Consider the following 25,314-nt stretch of genomic DNA (forward strand, 5'->3'; position numbering starts at 1 on the left):
CAATGTGCCGGCAATATAAAACACGTTGGAACTTGTCCATACACTGCCGTCACACGCATGAAAGCTGGAACAAAACAAAACCGCCGATATCGGTCGCGGTGGACAAACTATAGCCGTCACGTCATATTAAAATCGGCCCGAAATAATCTCGTTCTCGGTATCGGTTCGATGACGGTTGCGGTGGACAAACGGCCTTACGACGCGTCTCGGCTTCAGTCCACTTGCGACCTTGAGTGTGCGCTTTAAGATGACATGGCGTACGCAGATACTAAACCCTATTCGAAGTTCGTCCTACCAATCAAAAAATATCGAAGGTGAAGTGTTGCTTCGTATTCTTGTTGTGTACTTCGATATTCTCGCAACACGGAATACGATGCGTGAATGGAATTTGTCTATACTTAAGAGAGACGAACTACAAAATGTTTTTATTACTGCCATTGAGTTGTATAAAGATCGGAAAATCAGATTTGTATAATGTTTGAGTGATAATGAGAAGCGGGGATAAGGCAGTTGTTTCATTCATATATTAAATGCTTTATATCTATATGATATGTATAGCCTATTCTATTCTGTGAGAACTTAAGATCGAAATCAACCTTAAGACTCGCCTGAAACCCCGTAAAATTATGTGATTTTGAACGTGTATTATAAAGGTTTTAAAAGCAATAGATTTGCTTGAGCGAATGCTGCGCATTTGTTTCCTTTGAGGATGCTTAGTAATGAGATGTTTTTCTCAAATCTAACTGCATTTGTGTAACATGCAATATCAGAAAGTCATTGCTGCAATCGCATCATCGTAAGAGTGAGATTGCGGTTGGTATTGCCCTGACTTCTCTGTATAGTCTGCTGCACAATTGCAATTACATTATGTACAAAAACGAATTTATTTACGAGCACCATACATGTGTTTGGCGTAAAAATATGGCTTAATTAGTTTCTTTTCAATTAAATTTTCGATCTCATAATCTGCAAGATTTTTTATAAAGAACAAAAACAGGGGTTGTGTGTCCTTGCGATCTAATACTTACTTTAATGTCATTTTAACGAAAAATAAAAGATGGGAACACATCTTTATTCCTAAAAAAGTCACAAACCGACATAAGTAACTATAATATTAAGTTTATCAAGAGATAAGTGAAAATATTAATTAGGTTTTAAACCTATTGGAGACACAATAATATCCTATCTGGATTTATTTCTAAAAACATTTTATAAATACATAGTAAATAACGACAATAAATATCAACGATATAATTGTTTCGTAACATACCAAATATATTTGAGTTCAAAAAGGATACATTGATTAACATAGATTTTACCTATTGGGGGTAAACAGACCACATTATTATATTCATAATGTTATTGCATTATTCATTATATATATGTATATTGCATGAATTGCTCAAATTTGAGTCACATTGCATAAATATATCAATATTTGACATAAAACAGACAATTAGCGTAAGTGTAAAGTGCATAAGCCAGTGATTATTTTGTCACAAAAGCTTGTTTCGTAGTAGCGCTAGAACTTTAAAATATTTTAAGTGTTTGCTAATAGCATAATGTCTTAAGTATGTACCGCTTATTTTTGTAATTATATTTTTATAGGAAAATGAAATCGAGGCTATTCTCTCATTATTTTTATGCAGTATTAAACCAAAAAATATGGGATCAAAATTAAAGCATTCCGTTTTAAAAACAATTTATCATTGCCTAAAATATTCTAAATTTTGACATACATTTATGGAGTGAGAATATATGACATACTAAACATCCTAATTTTCTTGAGTATTATTATTTTTTAGTCTCCTTTAGGCCTATAAGCTTTATACTTTAGAATATTTAAAATAAGAATCGTTTGAAATAATGGCCTTTACAATTTGCTATAGAATATAATATATTTTCTTGTGCAAGTCCATAATATAATATTTTCAGTTTGTATACAATTATTTTTAAATCCTTGATAAATCAAAAAGCAATCATGTGCAATCAAGTTATTATCAACCTATCAGGGTTTTGCCTTTTTAAGAATTTATTTAATTTTTCATTTTGTGAGTCCTTTCTAGCACTGTTTTGACAAGCACTTACAAAGTCTATTATTCAAGTGTTAGTAATTATGTTTGCCTATTGTTAGGTATTTTATTAGTCTGATTTACATTTGTTTTTGTTACCTGTTTATTTTTAATTAATAATTATGTTCGTGATTCTTCTGTGACTATGCATTGTAATATGTAGAATTTCATATATTTAAGAACAAATCATTTTTTCTTGTAATAATAATGTAATAAAATTAAATATCAATATAAGAGAACACAAGTTATTGTTTCATATGGACATAAATAATGTGAATGATGTATTGCTATAAGTACCGTATATATTTTGTATTATAGGGATACACTATTGGAAATATCGAGGCACTGCCAATCCGTTCTGAAAGAGCAAATGAGTTGTACAAAAAAGTTACCTGAACTTTTCGGTGTACATACATTTTACTACCATTTAGGTATGAGTATAGGTGCTAGACACTTTCGAGTTTTGCCTTAATCGCTGTTTAGTTTTTAAATACAAATACGATTCGGATTTATGGAAGCGGCAGGAAGGGCATTGGCCTTGCGGTGTGGCGTATTTCGACTGCTTACGGCAATAATTCAATGTTTATCGTTAATGTTGTAAGATTTACTGTGACGGTATATAATAAACATTACAGAACTTTCTAAAAATGTAGCGTTTTATAGGAAATACATTTACATTCCATTTATTCAATATAACATCGATTACTGTAAGTTCGAAGCAAAGTATTAAAGCATTAGCATTAAATAATTTAGTTACGTGGCTAAGTCGACGTTGATATTTATTGTGTATTTTTATATCATGCTTGTGTAGCACAAATTTCAATAAATGTTTGATCAATCAAATTCGGGTTTTATTCAGATTTATCCCTTCTAAATTCTGGCTGACATTTTGGAATGTCCAAGATATGAACTAGGTTGGCTTGGATTTACAAATTTTTTATGTTTCATTTATGTAATATTTACTTAAATTCAACTATTACAAATATTAGGGTATAAAATAAAACCAAGAATTTTGATGTCCTTGCCTGTATTTTATTTATTCAGTTAAATTACTGAATATTTATTTATGTAAAGTACAAAATTATTTTAAATAATAGTAATAACATAATTATACAATATGTCAAATGATAATTATTTTAAATGGACGGATAGTTTTCAATAGTCAGTTAAATCTTATAAAATAATATAGAAATATGTATTCAATATACAATTATAAAAACAAGTCTTGCTTACAAGAGGTAGATATCTATAGCTAAGTTTAAAACCTTTGAGATTCACACTTCTTTTTTCCTTGTACTCTTAAAAATGGAATGTAAATAATTACTTAATGACTACTTCATAAATGTAAAAAGGCAATGGGAAATCTTTTAAAATATACACTTTAACACTAATAAAATTGACATGATGAGTACAGAAGATATTCGTAAATCTGCAGCTGCATTACATCCATCGGTTCCACAAGTGTATATACATGTCCGGTACTCCAGTTTGTCTCCAGGTTGTTGAACATAATTGCAATAGTTCCCGAGGTCTAATGATGAGCAAAATCTCTTTGTACTTATCCCACCTAGAATATTTTAAGATATTAGTTTCATGTCATATTTTACAATAAATGTAAATATTACTGGTATTAGTTAGATAAATTACATTATTTACAATTAATATGTTACCGACAATACTATTACTTTAGGAATCTATCGATGAAAATATCTAGGAATACTACTACTGTACATTTACAAACATGGTCATCAGATCTAAAATCTCAAAATTGGTTAAAGATATATTTTTGATCCTTAGATAACAAAATATAAGGAATATCATTTTTAAGCATCTGAATTAGATAGATATCAATGAAATTATGTCTTAATTTATGGAGTGATTTTTTATTATTATTTTGCAGTGTAAGAGTCAGATGAACATATCTACATTTTGTCAATTTTACAGGAGAGCAAAAATAGTGTGAAAATTCATCACTTCAAACTTTACCAGATCATTAACAGAGATAATATACAGTAGTTGAAATAAAAATATTGAATATAGCGTTACGTCGTTTTGCCATTTCATAAAAGACTACATTGTGGACCATTTTGTAAAAAAGAAATCAATTTTTTTATTTTTTGTACATATGTTCATCTGACTCTTACACCGCAATTTAATAACAACAATACCCTGACATCCACTAGGTAATAGGTCAATGTACAGATGATATTATAATACTTACAACAGTATCATCCATTTAGGCTCAGATAAAAAGATAAAGCATTTTAGATTGTGTGCTGCAAAACTTAACAAAAACTGTGCAGTGGTAACTTAAAAATAAGTCAGTCATTTTAACACTATTATTTATAATTATGAGCCAGAAGCTCTATTTGTGGCATATGCTGGTGATATTTAACAGCGTCACAACCAAAACAGGTGCGAGGTGTTTTTATAAAGAGATCTTAGTAACCTATTTGTTTAATGCAGAATCGTGCATCATACACATGACTGCAAGATGTGGCAACTAGTGCCCCAGTATCTAAGGTCATTAGCCCATCACCACATTCCATAGTCGAGGAAGAGTTACACTGATAACAATCTATGCCTTCACCTGTTAAATGTGTTAGTAGTTAATAATTATTGAAGTATCCAGTAAGAAAGAGAGAAAGAGTAGTAATAAACTTAAAATAATCACAAGTTAACAGACTAACCTACTGTAAAATAGTATTTATCCACTATCTCAAGTCGTTTTTATTAGAGCCTTTAGTTAGTATATGAAAATGAAAATTAATTTCAGTTATGACAGGTTAGTTCCCGATATACACTAGAAACAATACAATGAATTGTATTTGATATAATTCATCATATTCTCTAAGAATTAGTAGAACCGCTACACCCCTTCACCAACGTTCCCTTGCGGCTCTCACCTTCAAATCTCCCTACATGTTTGATACAGAACTGAGCGTCGTGTATGGTTTCACAATCAATTGGCGCTAAATCTGTATCGCTTTCTAAGAACTCATTGCACTCAAATGGGTTGTTCGAATCAGTCCCCGAACACTGATAACAGTTTATCGAATAAACTACAACAAAAAAATCAAAATGAAACCAAAACAATATAAATGGGCGTTGTTTCTGTAAATGAACAAAAATGTATTACCTGATTTTAAACCTAATGCTACCAATAATAAACTCAGAAAAACATTTTTTGTTAACTTTTCCATTGTTAGATGTTTTACTTTATTCAAAATATTTGTTAAATAGGTAGTTGTTTAAAATTTAATTCAAAAACGATACAAAATACATAGACGCGAATCAAATCAAAATCGATCTGACGTTTCATATTTTGATTAAAATAACATGACACTTTATTTTTCTAAAACACTTTCCGAGACTTGAATTCTGTTCTTTTGGTATACTAATAACAGATAACATTGAAGCAGTCATAGACAAAAAAAATACGATAAACACAGATTAAAATACCTTTACGTCTCCTACATCCATAGTGTTGCTATAACAAAAGTTCATACCATCTTTTTTAATAGTAATATTTATTTAACATATTTATTAAATTACCTATAATAAAATATGTCCCTCCTCGTCCGTCCCCCTTTTGCCAGTTTGCGTCTATATGCTGCCGTCTCATTTATAACGCCATCCCATCGTTCCAAATGTTATAAAGGGCGCACAAAGTGGCGCAAGTTATGAAACGACAATTTTAATCTAAAGAATCATTAAAGTGCATGGCAAGGGATGCAAGAAAATGTATGAAAATTCTTATATAACGCTATCGTAGTCGTAGACCATTTGTCCACCGCACGTCCGTCACCCGAGCACCGTCAACCCGGCCACCGATATTCCGAGTAGATCGGCGTGACCGCAGTCACACGCGTGACAGGTGGAACAAAATAAACCGCCGATATCGGTCGCGGTGGACAAACTATCTCCGTTACGTCATATTAAAATCGGTCCGAAATAATATCGTTCTCGGTATCGGCGGTGACGGTGCAGTGGACAAACGACCGTAGGGTAGGTAAAGGCGCGACAATACGGATTGAACAACACTGCTTCACAATGTTTTTTTTAATTATTCTATAGACCCATAATAACAAAAAATGAATGAAAATTAAAGATCTATACGCATTTTTTTTAAAAAAAAGAAATATGTATTGGTTTAATTAATTTAAATTTATTTATCTAAAGACTATGGAATTATGGATTCTATAATCTTCCTAGGTAGGGTATCACATATTTTAAGTCCTGTGGACGAATCCAGAAACTTATATACATGGTATGTATAAACTTGCGTAGAAACTTATGGGAAAATAGAAATTATTAAAACTCACAAAAAACTGTCGCAAATATTTATTCGATCGTTTCATAATAACTTTACAATATTATTTATATAAAAATAGTTATAAAATAATGCTGCACTTATATTAAGTAGCTGTTACAGATATTATATTTTGTAACTACGATGGACGTTTCATTAACACAGAAGGAAATGTCATAAATATTGCAGTACTCACAAGGATTCTTATTAATTTCTAGATACAATAGAACACACTTAACGATTCGTTTAGAAAGTATCAACTTAACCAAAATCACAATATGCATGAGCAAACTTAAATCGGCGCCCATGTGAACTTAAATTTGTACATAATAAACCTAATTTAAATGCGTTACCTTGTCTAATTACTGCTAGACACTTATCAAGTATAGGCAGTTATACCAAAACTATATTATTGTCATATAATTAAATCTTAACATAACTAAGTATCCTAAGAAGTAAGAATTAAGTTTTATCGCACAACTGGAATGTTGTTAGAGAATAGATTACTTTACGAAGTGAGTAGTGTAAATAAGTAGATTTAGTATTAAAAATAGTAAATATAAAAATAAGGGTCTATGTCCAGAAAGTACCCAATTTATAAATACATGTATAATTCCATACCAAGATTTAAAATATGATTCCAATTTGATATTACATATCTTGGCACATTACGTAAATCCGAAAAATTAAGGAAAACATAATTATTACCATGCGAGTTCTTATAACATGAAACCAAATAGCATATGTAAAAGTAAAATATCTACAAGTACCTACAATTCAGAATACATAAAGGTAAATTTATTTAATAAGATTCCAATCAACAAAATATTACGTACACAAATATTTCGCAGTGGGATTTATTTTAGAATGATCTAGCGATCTGTAAAATAACGTTTCAAACGTTGGCACATGCTAGTAAATGTATCCTTAATTAATTTACTATCACCATCCTCCATCAAAGTCCTTGATCTTTAATCAGAGACACTCTTTAACCCTCCATTTACGTGGATATTTCCCAGTGAGCTTTGTATTGTTATAACAGACGACGCGTGTTGATATATTACATTTATCTTCTGACGTGCAATGATATTATTTGATTTAAATTGTGTTTAACATGTTTCATTATGATTACTCAAATCAGTTGGCCAGTGCGCCTTTTTTAAACATCTCGCCAGAAATTTAGAAAAAGGTAAGGAGAAATACAAAGATGTACCCTAAACAGTATCATTTCCGTATATACAATATACACCAATGTGATCAGTTGTTGAGCTGAGGCCTTAAGGGCAGGGAGCCCTCCACCCACAAGGTCGGGCTCTGCAGCATGGCCTGCCACAGGGCGACTTCTTTGCCCATGCTGTCCATCCAGTTGACGCTCGCTCCCATGTATGTTCCTGAAAAATATTGATTTTATTAGTTACTTTATAGTTTGTTTCAACTAAGAATTTAGGTCAGGTTTTGATAAGTAAAAAAAAAATCACGAGGAAACATTAATAGCCTGTCCCTTTTATATGCTTTCGAATATAATTTAGCCGAATTTGATGAATACGAAAGAACCTATAGCTCTTAAAATTAATATATTGAAAAGGTGATTGATCAGTAGTATAATGTTTATAAAGTTGAAAGCGGTGTAGTGTGCACTTGTTTCTTGGTGTGCGCGGATCATGAAGGGCTCTATATAAAGGTCTTAGTACCGGAGTTAACATAACCATCAGTGTCAAACGACTGCGTTACGGCGCTTATGAGGTAGTTGGAGGTAGTCACAGTCTCAAAGACTCAAGTATAGGTTCGGCGGTAAATGAAAGAAAGGGTTTGGTTGGGAAAAGAAAGGGAGTTTTTTTTTTATAATATAAGAGTAGCAGACGAGCATGCAGTCCACCTGATGATAAGTGGCTACTGCCGCCCATGGACATCTGTAATCAACCCCAGATAGGATTAGATATTCCTACTTGAGGTCGCCCACAGATGCGCCGCTACCCCTGAGGACTAAGCTGAAACGCCTCGGAAAAGTCTGTCTCCCTTACCACACCCTTCAAACCGGAACACAGCAGCGCCTAACACTGCTGTTATTAGGTGGAAATAGGTGTGGCGGTGGTGCCGCCGGAGTCGAACCTCAAAGGGTTTCAAAAGATATTCACAAGGAATTAGATACAATCCTAGAGGTTGAGCTCGGGAGCAAGTACGCATTATCACCTCGTTTTCAGCTAGCCTACATACTGTGGAAGTACTCACTAGTGTTGAGCGAGAGTCGCACGTCGCCCATGAAGTAGTTGGTACTAGTCAGAGTACCAGAGGCCGACGTATAAATTCGGTGGTAAACGAAAGAAAGGGTTTCACGTTCAAATGTTACAAGAAGACATACCCAAGAAGAGACAACTCTTGAGGTTGACCTCGAGAGAAAGTATTATAACCTTGCTCCCAGCTAGCCTACGTAAATTCAAATTCTTTATTTGCCATTTATTATATATTTTTTTCTAAATTACTTATTTATTGTAGAGATACTGACCGGTGCCGAGCGAGAGGCGCACGGCGCCCATGAAGTCGTTGGAGGCGAGGCGGTCGCGGTCCCACAGGCTGAGCTCGAGCGCGCGCGCGGCCAGCTCGTGCGGCGCCAGCGCGCGGTACGTGAAGGTGTGCTCCCAGCGCGGGCTCAGCGAGCGCCGCGACACGCTCGTCTTCTGCTTGGCCAGCCGCCCGCGCTCCGGCAGCAGGTAGCTGCGGACACGTTACGATACTAATTGTTATTTCAAAACTTTTACAGTAAAAAACAGGTGGGAAATTAAATTTAAATATTATTATCGATTTATAGATATGATATATGGTATAGTCCGTGCCAAACTGCTAGTCTGCCCTGAAGTTGTTGCGAGCAGGTGTAGTTATACAATTTGCTATGGTGATGCAATTCATTTCTATATTCAGAACGGACTAGCAGTTTTACGAAGACTATATGATATGCTAGTGGTATAAGTTTCAGTATCGAGTGAAACCTCACGAATCCCTGATTTTTCAACGTTGAGAACATTCAAATTTATTTAATATGATATTTTAACGATAAAAGAAAAATCATGAAACAATCATAAAGGTTGTGAAAATTTTCTAAAAATTCGTTTCTCAAAAGTATTTTAAATATTAGATTCTCCAATTCTAACTTCACAAGTGAATTATGATCTAAGCCCTTCCTATTTTGAAAGAATAGCGATGACCAGTAGTAAAACAATAATGAGTCAATATTGATCAATAAGGATAGTATAAGATAGATTGTTCAATAAGGATAGTATAGGATAATAAGAACAGTAAGTCACCTCTTGCAAAAGACATCAGCGAGTCCATTAGGCTTGGTGGCGACGAGGTTCTTGGCCTCCTTGACGAGCACGTGCAGCGTGCCCTTGCCGCGCCCGTCCGGCTCGTACTTCAGCCCCACCACCAGATCGCCGCGCGTGCCCTGGTGCTCGTCGAATTGTTCTGTCTGTAACGAGAATAAATATTTATTTAATACGTTTTTGTACCCATATAAGAATACATGTACAATTAAGAATACACAAATATTATACGAGTAGATTTAAAGTATAAATTATTACTTATTTCAATTGCTTATTGCAATGAAACTTTCACGATTTTGTTTTATAGGTAGACAAACCCTATGTTAACAGTCTTAATTTGAATAAAATATGGCATTTGATTGTCTGGTTTGTACAATATTCAGGCATATAGATACTGTAAACAGTTTGCCTGCATGCATCAAAAAACACTGAAATTAAATTTTCTTGATAGTTACATTTTATATACCACTTACTTTTTAATAGATTGAACATAATACAACAATACATTTATTTGGCAACATAAATATTTCATTTATTTGCAAACTAATTTGTAAAAATTATGTATATTTAAAGTAAATAACATATTGAAGCATTGTTAACTATGTTATTTTATAAGATCTATTTGACTGATGTTTCATGTAAAAACATTTTGATTGGATTAGGTTACTTCGTTTATGAATAGTGTATAACGATAATAAAGTAGTAGACTTTGAAGGCATACTTATTTAAACACTTGATAAAATAATAGTAATAATAAAAGGATTCATCTTGAGACAAACATGTTCAGTGTTAGATAAGTTAACCTTATTCGTGCCTGCCACCATGAGCAGTCGTGGCCGAGTGGTTAAGGCGTCTGACTCGAAATCAGATTCCCTCTGGGAGCGTAGGTTCGAATCCTACCGGCTGCGAATTTATTTTTACAATACAATCAATAATAATATTTTCGAGGATGTTCCAAATGCATTTCGATTTGTTGTTGTACCGCATATGCTGGAGATTTATTTTAATCCTTATGATCAATTTGCGTAGATGCACATTTTTGAGGTTCAGATTATTGATCGCTATTTTTATCTTAATGATTTATTCATCATAAATTCACGAGTAAACTATTTAATTTTATAGTCAAAAAATACTGGATTTTATTGATGTTTAGTAAGGTATAAGTAGTATATTGAATATTGGTGTATCAAAGAATGTTTGCAACTAATCCATTCATGGCGAACACCCTTTACTATCTACGGAACTTCAAAAGTATGTGTTATGTGTGTATGATCTTTTAGAGCATCTAACACTTATCTTGCAGGTATATAAAAGTGTTAGCAACTGACCCGTTCGTGCAGCTTGTACCACATGGGCGCAGGGTCGTCGAACACGACCTCGGCCAGTGGCACCGTGACCTGGCCGAGGAAGGAAGACGGCAGACTACTCGATGTAAAGGAGACCTAAGTGTCTGCATAATAACTAGAGTTCCGACAGCGATCCGTTTCCCTAGTCGTGATGTTTCTAACAATATCAAAAAGTGTTTGCAAATAACCTGTTCGTGGCTTGCAACTTGTACCTTTCACGCAACTTCAAAAACGCGTAATTGACCCCTTGGTGCATCATATTATGCATATAGGTGAAGGTGTTTCATAACACACTTTGATACAGGTTGTGAAGTGGTGGTAGTTGCATTGACATTCAAAAGTGCTCAGTAAAGGACCTATTTTGAATTTAAAAAAATGATTTGATTTGATATGATTTGGCAACTGACCCGTTCGTGCAGCTTGTACCACATGGGCGCGGGGTCGTCGAACACGACGTCGGCCAGCGGCAGCGTGACCTCGCCGAGGAAGTCGTTCCGCCCGAACATGTCCGCGTGCCACGCGCTGAGCCACAGTGTCCGCGAGGACAGCGAGGCCAGCGGCTGCACGAAGCTCAGCGTCTCCTCGAACACCGGGTTCAGCGTGTTCTTCTTCACCTTGGTCTTCCTCTTGCCAGCTTTCGACTTGTCGGGCAACAAGTACACCTGGAATGCGGACATTAATTTAATGGTATGCGGTATCATTTATCTACAGACACGTTTGATACGTCCCTTGGCAGATAAAATAATATCTTCAGGTCCGTTACATATTTTGGCTGTTTGTTATTCACTTCTTATAGTGGTAAAGACGAAGAGTGTTTTCAGTAAATCCATTTTTTTACCACGATATATGTATCACAAATCTCAAGGAAGCTCGCCTGTAAAGCTTGGTTATTTTTTTAAATACTGGATTAATATTTACCCTATCGTAATTATTGATTAAAGTTTAATAACTAACTCATTTTTGTACATCTACATAAGTTATTGTATAGTAGTAGAAAGTTACAATATTTTAGGTGTAGTCCTATTATTTCACCCATTTTGCATCCATTATATAAACATTAAACGTGACTAACGTAAAACAGTAGTCATTACCTAAACGATGTAGTAATTTATTTTATGCAATAAGTATTTTAATTACATACATTCCTGTGGTTTTGCGGGTGTCTGTCGTTGAGGGAATGTGATATTATAGGCAATCATGAGCCTTATTGTGGTTTATATTTATGTCGTTCTCAGATTCCAAACACAATATTAAATTAATTAGTTGATGTAAAATAATAAACTGATTGTATGCTTTCGTCCAACCTTTATGTAGAAATGTGTAGACATTTAAACTAACTATAATAGTCTGCACGCAATATAAGAACCGTGTTTATAAAAGTTGTTTGTCATGTGCCTGTATCGGGCAATCTGTCTTATTCGTAACTAGTTTTTGCCCGCGGCTTCGCCCGCGTTTAAAAGAAAATAATATGACATACTAACATACATAAAACTGAAAATTCGTACCTTCATTGGAATACCAGTGGCGCCATCTGGCGAAAATTGGTCGTACCAACTCTGAAACCTTCGTGGGCTCATGGACAACAACTTTTCTAAATATCATCACTTGATCAAATGCATAGTTCACGATTCTATCCTTACTAATATCGATTAAAATAATCGATTTTTTTGGTCCAAAAGATCGATTCTCCGATTAATCGATTTTAGATCGTCATCCCTAGTTCCCGTGGGATTTCCAGGATAAAAACTATCCTATGTCCTTTCTCAGGTCTCAGACTATCTTTGTGCAAAATTTCATTAAAATCGGTTCAGTGGTTTAGGCGTGAAGAAAAGACAACCAGACAGACAGACAGACAGACAGACAGAGTTACTTTCAGATTTATAATATTAGTAAGGATAATGACTAATCTGGAGTTGATTACAGATGTTTATGGATGATAGAAGCTTCTTACGATCAGATGGACCGCATGTTTGTTTATTGCTTCTATATTATTAAAAAGTTGTCCAATAGGCAATTGCCAAAATAAAGACAAAGCTTGACGAGTAAGTGAAATAGAACTTATACGAGATACGGCAAACATGCGTTGATACGTCAAGTAAGTCAGAATTAACGCCTCGTAAGTTTTAGCTAGTGACGGTAATAAACAATTTTAACAAAAAAATACAACGGACTTTTATGTCACTACAAAGTAAAAAATAATTGAAATAAATTTTGGTTTAGTACATAGTTCTCAAGTCGGCACTCAATACGCTGTTGGATAACGGCGTAAACAGCGGGTCCAATATGACCACCTTCTCCTTTTTTTGAAATTTAAAAAGTATTACATACCTTGACGTAAGGATCCGATCGGTTGCGTTTGACGTCGATGGGCGCCAGGTCGCGGCACCGCTTGACGCCCACCTCCAGGGCACCGAGCCGGTAGTTGTACAGCAGCGAGAACTGCACCTCCCCGCGGATGGTCACGTTGCCCCGCATGCCCTCACCCGCGCCGGAGTATACCGACGCCATCGACTCGGAACGGGCCTGGAAACAAGAGAATTTTATGATCAGCATGAGCTTAAATATAGATTTGTGATGAGGAAGGTCCAATAGCAGTGGTGTTGTCGATATCGGCAAAAATACTTTGTCGTCTACCTCTGACTTTTTTCTTACTTTTCGGAACAGTCCTTAAATTTTGTTGGCAAAAAACAAAAAAAAAGTTCGTCCTGTGTGAAGATTTTTTATTTTTAGGCTATGCTAAGAGCTAACCCGTTACAACCCCTTTCCCTGCCCCTAATTAACGCCATATATGTGGGTACCTACGTATCAGTTAAAATTTTATTACAATAAATATTTTCGTTGCATTATTAAATTAATAAAATATACATTTATACATATAAAGACTATAAACAATTAATGTGTTTTCTGTATTAGTCCTTGAAACTTGTTTTGGTCGTCAAGCCCATTAAACAAATAGGATTATTTGAGGATCAGACTAAACTGCTAAAGATAATTAATCTTCTTAGTAACTACTACAGTTACATTAACGACTATAATCGTGTAATAGTTATCGTCGAAAAATCTTTTGTAGATATACCTGTTTAATGGTCGCAGGTAGCGACAAAGTTCGCTTAGTTCTCGCTTTCATTTTTAATCCAAATGTTATCTAGTCATACAACAAACACATTTCACAATTCATTTAATTGAAATAAACAGTGTTGTCCCACATTGTTCATTCGCAACTGTACCGATCGTACTAATGTCTGTTTACCTGCTTTATCTCTCGCCATTTGATATCTTACAGACTTAGCGCGGATACACACTGCGATTTTTTTGCAGCGATTCAGTAGCGCGTTTCGTGTACCTTGTTCCTAGGAGGGTAACACATCAGCGATATTCCTCATCAACCACGCAGACGCTGGCGACAGGCAGCAATGACGGTAGTTGTCGCTCGTATAATAGCTCCCTAACTGTTCCGGACGACATGAGCTCGGTCGCCGACGATGGGCCGTGGCAGCCGCCTGCCGTGGCCGGTCGACAGTCGCTAGCGACAGGAGGCGACTTCCGTCAGCAAACCCTGGCGTCAGCCGCCGACCGTCGTCGTCTGTCATTCCTATATTATCTCCCTAACGCGGAACTGTTGTTATCTACACGGGGTAGAGTCGTGTAACGCGACATCATTGCGACTGTATCACGATCTTTCTGAGATAATATCACTAATAAAACACTGCAAAAAGTCATTGTGTGTAAGCGCGCTTAGGTATGTCTGTTGTACGTATAATATGAGAAATATCAACTATTCGAAGGCTATGTACCTCGTTCTGCTTCATTTTTTTACATTAGTGCTTACATAACAATCAAGATACTTGATCAAGAACTTTTGAATACGTATGAGGTATTAATTCAAATGAACTTAATGTGATGTGAAGGACAGTGAAACTTTATGAGTTTCCATATCCAGTACACGGATATTTTCAACTCGTTTATATGGATTTACATTTTATTTACATACTTACCCACTAACATGGATTAAAAGATGTCATTTACAACAAGGAAGGCTGGCTTGTTTAACCTGTATATTGATATTTTAATCTTTATATTAAATAATATTTGTAGATACTAAGTCTAACTTTGTTCTATTTTTCTTCATTATTACTTAAAGGTTACACCTTTACAGACTCAGGTAGTCATTGTTTATTTAGATAAAGATTAAACAAGTTACTTTATGCTTAAAATAATATTTACAAAACAATCTACAAAACAATTTATATTTTTTTTGTTAAAAGTAAAACTATGTAGTTTTAAGCACTAACCACAGTATTTTTATACATAGCTTATATATTTTTTTATTTACTTATATTTTATTATGTTGCTGCAATAAACATTAATTTACTAAAATGAAAAATATCTATGCGTAACAGTAACCGGTTTAAAATACGTTTACTAATGATTTATTAATGACGGGGTCATTTCATTACGACGCAAAAAAACAGAGACTAATAATAATTACTACATGCGTCATACAAACTTTTTTTTCTGGTAATAACTGTAGATTTGTAGAGGTAGTAACTACTTACGCCAATTTACCACTAAATATACGCCAATTTATGAGTGTACAACTAAATAGATGTTATTGTAAATGACCTAATTTATAAATTATTTGACGAAATATAATATAAGTTAAATTAAAGCAAAAGTATTTAATATTTATTTTGAGCAAAGGGGAGACCTACATATAAAAAGCGTTCCAAATTAGTTTTCAGTATTAATGACGCTAGTGACCGACTTCAAGTACAACTGCCATTTCTATCCTAGAGCGCCAGTGAATATACCATCAAGTAGACCTTCTTCTAACTGACTAGTTTGTTTGTCTGACTAGTTTGCCAATTCAATTGAAATCAATAATAAAAATTAAACTAAAACACACTTTAAAGTGCATTTGACGTGCTCACATTCATACAAGTACCATGCAAGTACAAGTGCCATGCAAGTTGCATCACATACAATCACATGTGAAACGGGCCATACGCCGCATATGGCATTGAGCAATAGTGTTTTATCGTGTCTGCCCACACAACCTCACTCTACAAGGGATTAATGTTACAACATTTCGTAAATAAACCCACAACATGCTAAATATGTAACATTATGTAGAGATGAATATCAATTTACAACTTCTATTTTTGGTGGTGGTTTGGACATTTTATTTCGACCGAGCGATAATGTTTTATCGCCCTAACATTGATTTCATTAGTTAATTCATACGTACGTGTAGGTATTACATGGGAAATAAAGCAATACTGGTAAATAATGTTTAGTTAAATTGTTCTCAATATCCTTATTTATATTTACATTAATGTGGGAATCTAAAATAACCAGTAAAATACATTTAAGTGTATTATTTTAGTATAATAGTAGTATTTTAGGCGTGTAATTTCCTCGTTGCATACATCCTCATGAAAATGTATGCACTCCAGTTTATAGATATATTTTTATACCTAATATGAACATTATTGCACTGATTTTAACGAGACTCGAAAACCTATCGGTATAATTAGCGACCCAGGCTACTTCATACCACGAAAGAGGTTAGGTTTCTCCAATACTTAAGTTCTATATTTTAAATTCTACATCCTTGTTTACATATAATATCAATGGATCTTTCATTTTTTCTAACGAAGGGTAATTAAAGTATTGCATTTGAGATCTGGGCATTGTTTTGTAAACTGTTACGATTACGACACGCGCAAGACGGCGTTCCCGACCTAACAATGGACGTACGGCCTCCGATACAATACGGTGTTGTCACAAGCGTTTACACTTATACAAACTTGCCAAACTAAGCTAATTCCAACACTTTATTGCTTTACTGTTATATTTTATCAATTTAAACATATTATGTGTAGATATTTGAAGTAATAAAATATGAATTACAAAAAAAAACTTTCTAGAAAGTCGCCTGCTAATTTAAGATTAGATTCCTACTGAAATAACTTATCTTCTATACTAATATTATAAAGAGGAAAACTTTGTTTGTTTGATTGTAATGAATAGGCTCAAAAACTACTGGACCGATTTTAAAAATTCTTTCACCATTCGAAAGCTAATTATCCACGAGTAACATAGGCTATGTTTTATATGATATTTGATAAATAGATTTTGAGGCGGTACAAAGTTTGCCGGGTCAGCTAGTTGATAACTAAGGAATAGACATATTTATCCCGTTGTCGAATTTTAGAGTCCTAGAACTCATGGTTGGAAAGAAATAATACAGCTAGGCTAATGATATATTAGAGGTACAAACATTGGGTACAAAACACAATATACAAAAGTATAAAACCAAAAAGTAAAATGAGTAAATTATTTAAAACTGAATATTGTCACAGGATCGAATAAAAATTTTGTCTTTTCCCAACATTATGTAATGTAAATATTTTATAACTCGACCTTCCAAATTAATTAAGATTATTATCTTGTTGTGTTATGTTTTTTATTTATTTAGTGGCCATTATGTGACCAGACGAACCAGATTGTACGATATTGTATAATTTTATTTAGATTAAAGATTTAAACAAGGTGACTATGGGGCACTTAATTCTTATTAATAAAATCCTTAGTTTTGGATACGTTTCTCGTTCGTTAAGGAATAAAAAAACATTACCTGTAATCCACTCCTGTTGAGCGGGAATCTATCTCTGTCCAGGTCCCTTTCGTGGGGTAGGGGTGAGTTGGACCGCCTCGGCAACGTGGCATGGCCGGGTGAGACCGCATCTGACATGTACACTTCATCTGAAACAAACAATATTATTCTTTAGTATTATTATTTTTTAAGACTACGTTGGCAAACGAATTTGCAGTCCACCTTATGCTGGACTTCATATGGAACAGAAGTTCTATCTGAAATAGATCATAGATGCTTTGCCACTCATGAGCATTAAGATGGACGCCTCTTACACCGAAACGCACGCTTAAAATAGATGTGGCGCGTCACATATTGTTTTCTTTTTTGAATATTTAAATTGTTAATATTACTAGAAATAAGCTACAAAAACTGTGCTATAAAATGAAAAAGGTGCCCGAGACTGATTTTTTTTGCTTATTTTAAAATTAGGTACAAAAATGTGTTCGTTAAAACAAACGCATGCTGTTCCATTTATACCATATCAGTGCACTTGTTATTATTAGAACAGTTACGTCAGGAGCCCATGTACATAGTGCAGTGTTTTGATAACGCCGTGGATTTGTGTAACGTGCACCATAAGTGCTGGTTCAAACCATATTTGGCTTCGGGTACCCTCGCTTTTTAACTCTATCCAATCGTCTTGTTTCACGAATCGACACTTTTTGCCTCTCGTTAAAGAATTATCACACCATTCCAACGATTTCAGAAACGAATCCCGACACATCAGGACCTCGTATATGAACGACTTTTTCTCACCAGTTCTCAAAGTGCTGCAACTGCTGTGAATCGTCGAGTCATTGAGGGATATATTCTGCGAAGATGTTTCCCCAGGATATTTAGACAAGCTGATCGAACTTGCTTCTTGCTCGTTAGATAGCAAGCGCTTTGTAGTTAATATGATACAATCGTCTTCAACCGGCCCTGTCACGGTTACCGTAGGAATTTGGGATTGATTTCTCTTCGGTTCTGCATTCAACGTGTAACTTCTTCCTACGTGGCCCACTAATGAAGTATTCGGGTCGTCAACAGGAGAATCGTGTTCATCTTTCGAGTAACAGTAAGACCAACAACAACAACAAGAGAGGCACTTGCGCAAAAAAGAAGTTTGTTCATTTATATCCATCCCACGATTTGTACTATAAATATTCACTGGTTGATAAGGTGTACTAATACGCTCGTCCGTAGTGGTAACACTTCGATTATAATTATCTATGGCAAAATAACGCGAATTTTCCGAACTGTTCTTGATTAACGCAGTCATTATTATTTAATACCATAAAGCACTGCTGACACGTCCAAATTCAATGTTAAAACCACATGAAATCCGTATTTATCGCATCCAGTATTGTTTCCTGTTACGTACGCACGTTTGCGATAGCATCCGCGGCCGAACACAATTCTAAACAAAACATTGGTACTAATATGGTTAGTGAGCAATTAGGAGTAAGCGCTGTATGAGATGAATGAGGCAAGAATAATGCGCGTTAAACTAGAATTACCAGCTTCTAAACTTAAGTGAGGCGGTGAAGTTGAAAAAAATGAATTTTATTCTAATACGCAATACGAAAATGCACCATAAATAATTTTAATAATTACCTTCAAAACTGAAAGACCTGGATGGCATAGACATTGTATTCCAACGTAAAGATTTAAGTGGTGTCTTTTTTCCTGTATTGTTCATTCCACTAATTAAAGATGAAGTTTTTAATATAGTCCTTTTGTTAAGTGAGGATAAAGATGTATTGAAGTTTCTATCTTCAGAAAATTGATTAGTATTTTCTAAAGGTCGCAAGGTTTCTTCAGTAATTCCAAGTTTATTATCTATACTCTTGGCCTCATTAAGTAAATCTTGCACGTTTGCTGCAGAACCTGCATATCCAGATTCAGACCCATTAGAACTAGTATTATCTCCTTTATCGCTTAGTGCTGTTTCCTCTCTTCCGTCTAAAGATTTTTTAGTATTATTTTTATTCAACGAACTCCCAAATGGAGTTTTAGCTACATCTGTATCTTTATTAATAGGAGTTGAAGTTTCAATTTTAACTTTGTATAATACTTTAACATCGTCTTCCTTTTCGGGGCTCTTTTCAATTTTATCCTCTCGTATTAAATTCCATAAATTATCTGTCGCATTCGATAATTCTGTGCAGTCAACTTGAGTGCTAACAGACTCTTTAAGTAGTTGTGTTAGTGAAACAGTTTTTTCATCAGTCAATACCTTTGTTAGCTTTGTGCTATCGGGTAACGTTTCATCGGAAATTAAAGATATAGTTACAGAAGGATCGGGTAGATTTGTTTCACTGTCCAAATTTAAGTTTTTTTGTACCAATCCTACTTCTCCTTTATCGACTTGGTTCTCTTCACTAGCTTTTTGTTTAAACAACATTGGCTTCACTCTAGGAGTATTACGATCATCCGTTGATACTTTTACTGGTACATGTTCATTTATTTTTTCGTTAAGAGAAGTGGAAGAATTTCTAAATAGTCCAAATCTAATATCAGACAAAGGCTTGTTATTCCTGTCTAAACTCTTATTTTCTTGAATGATTGATACTATTTTGGAATTATCTGGTGTATATGTCTTATAATTATTAGCGGTCTCAAAATTCATATCAACAAATAATTCACCTGAATTTCGATTTTTACCTTTAGTGTCATCTATTGAATCTAAATGCGATACGTTATGAGGTATGTTTTCAAATGATCCGTCGATTTTAACAGGTTCAATAGAAGAAATATTTTCAAGTATTTCATTTTTCCTCTCTTTCATGTACGAATCATATATTTTACTTCCAGGAGGATTCTCAATGACCTTTTTATAAACCATTTCCGTATCGATAGAATGAAAACCTGGATTTTTCTCATTAATTGCAATCGATGCTGCAGCATTTTGAGATATTGACTTTTTGTTCACAAAGTCTGTAGTATTCGTATTTGTCTGTTCATCGACATTTGTTTCATTGATTTCTTTTGATTCAAGTAATTCTTGACCTAAGTGAGTACTACTGAATAAACTTACAGAAGGCTCTTTATTTAAACCGAGATTTTTTGATTCCATGGGAGCCGAGGATTCTTTCACGAATACATCTGTAGTTGTTTTTGATGAGGTTATATTATTTCTTCCTAGTTCATCCTTTTGGCAAGTACATGGCACCTTCACTTTCGTCAAATTATCATCAAGTGTTTGAATATCTGATTTATGAATTATATTTTCTGTTTCATTTTTATCAATTACAGTCTCAGTTGCGAGTTTTTCATTAATCCGTTTGCCGATAATGTAATTTTCACTTATTTTCTGTTTAAATGGCAATGTTTTTGGTTTTGATAGTTCGGATGCCAAAAATGAATAAAGTTTTAATTTTTTTCTTTGTTTTTCACGTACTTTTGGTAGTGGAATGGGTCCCTGGTCCTCGTCAACATCTTCTGTCGTCAAGCAATTCCAACACGACACATCTGCTTCCTTTTTCATTTCTTTTTTCGTATTCTCCTTTCCACTGGTTTTCACTTCCACTGCACTCATTATATAATGCAAATTTAATTAAATAATAACTTAAATTCACTTTGTTAATTAATTATAGCACTTATTCAAAAATGTGTCTTGTTACCACTAATGTAAAGCGCGACTAAATCTATTTTAAGTCGACCATCACTTAAATAAGGTAGGTGGCAAGCAGGTATATCAATAATGTATTTTAAATTACTTTAATATTCATGAACTATCAAATGTCTTGGATAAAAAACGTTATGAAATAATCATAGAACAACAATCTTGACTGCCGATTATTCTTATTTTTTCTAGAAAACTTTTATTGCGCAATGAAAGAGCTTTAGGTAAATTAATTAATTGCATAATTGAGCTATACTACAATCAATCTTGTTTGTTCTTAAACCTTTTTATTGTTGTAAATGGTGATCCTGCCGTTGTAGTTGTTAAGATCCAAAGAATCAAATTATCCTTAATTAGATCATACACTCATAGGTCAAATCGATTAGAGGAACTACAAGTATTTTAAGAATGTTGAATAGTAAAATCGGTTCTGATTATTATCACAATACGTGACTCTGAATTCTTCATTATTGCTTGGTAATTAACCCCAAAATAGGTCAGTCAGAGAGTAAGACGACCTACTTGATGCTAATGAATCGAATGAGAGTTATCAGACTTCAAGGTTCTGCATCTGAATGAGTGACAACTGACAAATTAGAGGCTTGAATAGCTTCCCTCAAAGTCGCTGACTCCCCAATAAATTCCCTCGAATAATACGATAAAACGTTGTTACTAAGAAGCATAAGTAGTGTGACAATGATACCGACGCAGTGGAACTATGAAGCTATTAATTTTAATGAAATTTATTTAATTTGGTATATGAACTACTTTGCATTTATTGGTTACAGTTATATTAATTAAAACTTCAGGCTTCTTACGGTGAAAAGTTTGCATTAACATTTGATAACACCTTAACAAATTTGCTAAATTATTAATGTTTATTTAAATTGTATCTTAATTAACTTTTACTTATCTACTAAAGAATTTGAAGACAGTGAGTAAGTAAAATGATTGTATTTTACACAATTGTACCATCAATGAATAAACTGTAAAGTTTAAGAAAAAATAATCTCAAGCTTCAGTTGAACTTGACATTATACTTATGAATAAATAAATAAATTAATTAATTTAAGTTTTTTATAAACATCCTAGTAAGATACCTGAATCGAATGAAGTTGAAATTTAAAATACATATGAGACTTTGAAGACAATGCAATATAATATTATTGGGCTGATCTGATAGTGGAACCGGATGCTGGCTACAGCAAGGCCGCAACTAAACAAGATATTCTGGTTGTGTTTTGGCTTGTCCAGATTTTAACATATATATGAGGTGACGATCAATTCTTCTAAATTATGGGAGTGACACAGGCTATAATTTCAAGCAGTCAGGTTTTTTTGTTTTTAATATAATTCTCTAGTTGTGAAACTTTATTTATTTCGGATACTTTCGACCATTATATCTACAATGGCACAATAATATATCACACAAAAGAGAGTCGACACAAAGTCACAAAGCATCCAGAGCAGTCTTGAACGAGCTAAAAGCGTAAAACAAAAGTGGATGTGTGAAAAGGACATCTAACTCTATTCTTGTTAGGTTTAAACAAAAGCGGGCTATTGTCAAGCACGCTAGTTAACTCTCTCTGACCCAGTAAAGAGACATTATTTTTAATATTTGTCCATATTTAAATATCCATAATGATTATTATAGTTGTTTATAAATAAAGACCGCTTGATGATTCATCATGAAGCAACACTTAGTAATCAAAGTTCATGTTATCCATTTTATTGATTCACCACTAGATGGTGCTGCTGTTCATTAACTTCCATACCATTCAACGGATCGTCTAATAATGCTCTGTATGTATTTTTGTACATAGGGATGTTTTAAGCACGATTAATATTTTCGTGTTATTAGGTTAAAGCTTACACAAAAATAAAATTTACTCTCATTACTCTAAAATTCTCAAACAACATCACAAATGATACGAGCACATTTTTTATACCGCGCTATCATTCCGTGCGCCATATTGATTTGCCGACTGTCCATCCTCATAGATGGCGTTACTCATGCTATTAAAGGAAATTTTGATTTTGATTAAAGTTTTGATGTGTTATTAATACAATTAAGACATTGGACTTTTTGATCTCTTCTCAATTTTAATACTTTTTACTAGATTTTGCCTCCTTAAAGCAGAACATATATAAGTATGCGAAACCATAAAATCAAAGGCAATACTGGTCTGTGAGTGGTCAAGATTTATAGAACTAAACTCTACCGGCTTACTTTGCCTTTGCATTGTAACATCGAGAAGTAAACATAACACTGTTCCACACATTGCAAACCGCGTATTGTTTGTGCAACTCCCACAGTTGGCAACTCTCGATACCCGATCGATCTTGCGGCCGTGGCCTCAAATCGCAATCAATCTATTAACGAGTACCGTAGGAAATTTTCTTAGACAATGCTTATTTTTGTAAGCTTGTAATACGTTACTGTTTATAAAATGCCCATATCTAGGTATATTTAACTGACTTAAAAAGGGCTGCTCTAGCAATCTGCGCTTGACCAGCATAGTGGACTGGTCTGAAGTCATCTTAATTTGACCCGTGCCCACCAGTAGGAAAATAATGGGTTCTAGATGTATATATTATGTGTATTGCATAAAACTACTCATTTCAATAAGCCAGATGATTTTTTATAGTAATCTCTTAAGGGTCCGTCACACGGTCCCTGTAGTTCCGGGACCAGAATAGGGCTACGGTATATCCTGCCTGTCGTAAGAGGCGACTAAAAGGGGCTTCCGGGGTTGGGGGTCGTAAGAGAGTTGGGGTTGGGGGTGGGGAGCTCGAACCGCCCGGAGAACGACCCCGGGAAGGACGGCGGTATGTGTGGTCGCATACCGTTGTGCACACCCAGTGGCGGATTTACCAGCAGGCTGAGTAGGCTTCAGCCTAGGGCGGCAAATTTGGGGACAGAATCGATCATGCCTTGGCGTCACGAGCAAAAAAAAAAAATAACGGGAACCGTAGCATGAGCCGTCGCGGCGAGCAAAAAAAACTAAGACATGACAATTGTAAAATCAGGGGCGGCAAAAACTGTACAGCCTAGATCCTAATTTTTTTAAATCCGCTAAATCCGCCACTGTGCACACCATATATCCGAATTCCACATAACCCCGTGCCGCTCCCACGGCACAGAGTACCTTTTGAAGGTTTCCCCCTCGTAAACAAAAAAAAGGGTCCGTCACACAAGATTTACAATCTTGACTGTGTAATCTATATGTATGTTATATATAAAATTCTCGTGTCACAATGCTAGTTACCGTACTCCTCCGAAACGGTTTTACCTATCTTCACCAAATTTTATATGCATATTCAGTAGGTCTGAGAAACGGTTACTATCTATTTTTTATACCCCTAAGTGATAAGGGTTGTTGCCCTTAACATTTTTTATTTATATGGCAACAACGTTTTCCGGGTCAGCTAGTATTTATATATAAATAAAATAAAAGAGTCGAATCGTAATGCATCATATTGCATATACTATTTGACTGAAAAAATAATTTGCGCAAATAAACTCTGTAGTGTTTTAAATTACTATAGGTATGACTTAAACAAATTTCTTAATATCGAAACGATTTCAAAAAATATTTGTTCTCTGTCAATATTAAGAGACTTTCAAGGACTGTTGATACTTCATTTATCGGCAGTAATTATAAATAACTAATCTAGCTGTTGTGAAAGCAACGACAAATATCAGATAACTGATTTTGCGATAAACTGTTTATATACTTACTTCCTTAATAAAACACCGGCATACTAACTTGGTTGATTGTATGATTAGGTAATTATCGTTAAATGGAATCTTTGAGGTACCTACAATATATATAAAGTGATAGCCTAGTGGTTAAGAAACTCCGCCTCTCAATCGAGGGGTCCGAGGTTCAAATCCCAAGCACGCTCTGAGGTTTAAAAGTTATGTGCGTATTAGAAATTAATTATCACTTGCTTAACGGCGAAGGAAAACATCGTGCGGAAACCTGCATACCTGAG

The 25,314-nt window shown here is 34.5% G+C and overlaps 2 protein-coding genes and 1 non-coding gene across 6 annotated transcripts in view; 1 reads left to right on the forward strand and 2 right to left on the reverse strand.

Moving 5' to 3' along the window:
* Positions 1-3,082: 3,082 nt before the first annotated feature.
* bou (glycosylphosphatidylinositol anchored membrane protein boudin) lies at positions 3,083-5,374 on the reverse strand. The gene is made up of 3 exons (XM_073083998.1): positions 5,212-5,374; positions 4,979-5,134; positions 3,083-3,639 (listed from the first exon to the last, which is right to left on the reverse strand). Exons 1-3 carry the CDS (start codon positions 5,273-5,275, stop codon positions 3,440-3,442), a joined length of 420 nt encoding a protein of 139 aa, XP_072940099.1. The 5' UTR covers positions 5,276-5,374; the 3' UTR covers positions 3,083-3,439.
* Positions 5,375-7,245: 1,871 nt separating this feature from the next.
* LOC140750343 (uncharacterized) overlaps positions 7,246-25,314 on the reverse strand; it is a 101,591-nt gene continuing 83,522 nt past the window's right edge. For all 4 annotated transcript variants that reach the window (XM_073083806.1, XM_073083805.1, XM_073083807.1 and 1 more), the window contains 6 exons: positions 17,688-17,815; positions 13,376-13,570; positions 11,455-11,709; positions 9,684-9,847; positions 8,888-9,096; positions 7,246-7,775 (listed from right to left, as the gene is read on the reverse strand). In XM_073083806.1, coding sequence (XP_072939907.1) covers positions 7,642-7,775; positions 8,888-9,096; positions 9,684-9,847; positions 11,455-11,709; positions 13,376-13,570; positions 17,688-17,815 — 1,085 coding nt within the window. In that variant the 3' untranslated portion in view covers positions 7,246-7,641. The remainder of the gene's footprint in view (positions 7,776-8,887; positions 9,097-9,683; positions 9,848-11,454; positions 11,710-13,375; positions 13,571-17,687; positions 17,816-25,314) is intronic.
* On the forward strand, positions 10,528-10,609 carry TRNAS-CGA (transfer RNA serine (anticodon CGA)). Its single transcript has one exon. It is a non-coding gene; the product is annotated as a tRNA-Ser (tRNA).

The sequence above is a fragment of the Epargyreus clarus genome, unplaced genomic scaffold (assembly GCF_041222505.1).
Source record: "Epargyreus clarus isolate Ecla_fem2 unplaced genomic scaffold, WU_Ecla_fem_2.2 ptg000019l, whole genome shotgun sequence".
Lineage (NCBI taxonomy): Eukaryota > Metazoa > Arthropoda > Insecta > Lepidoptera > Hesperiidae > Epargyreus > Epargyreus clarus.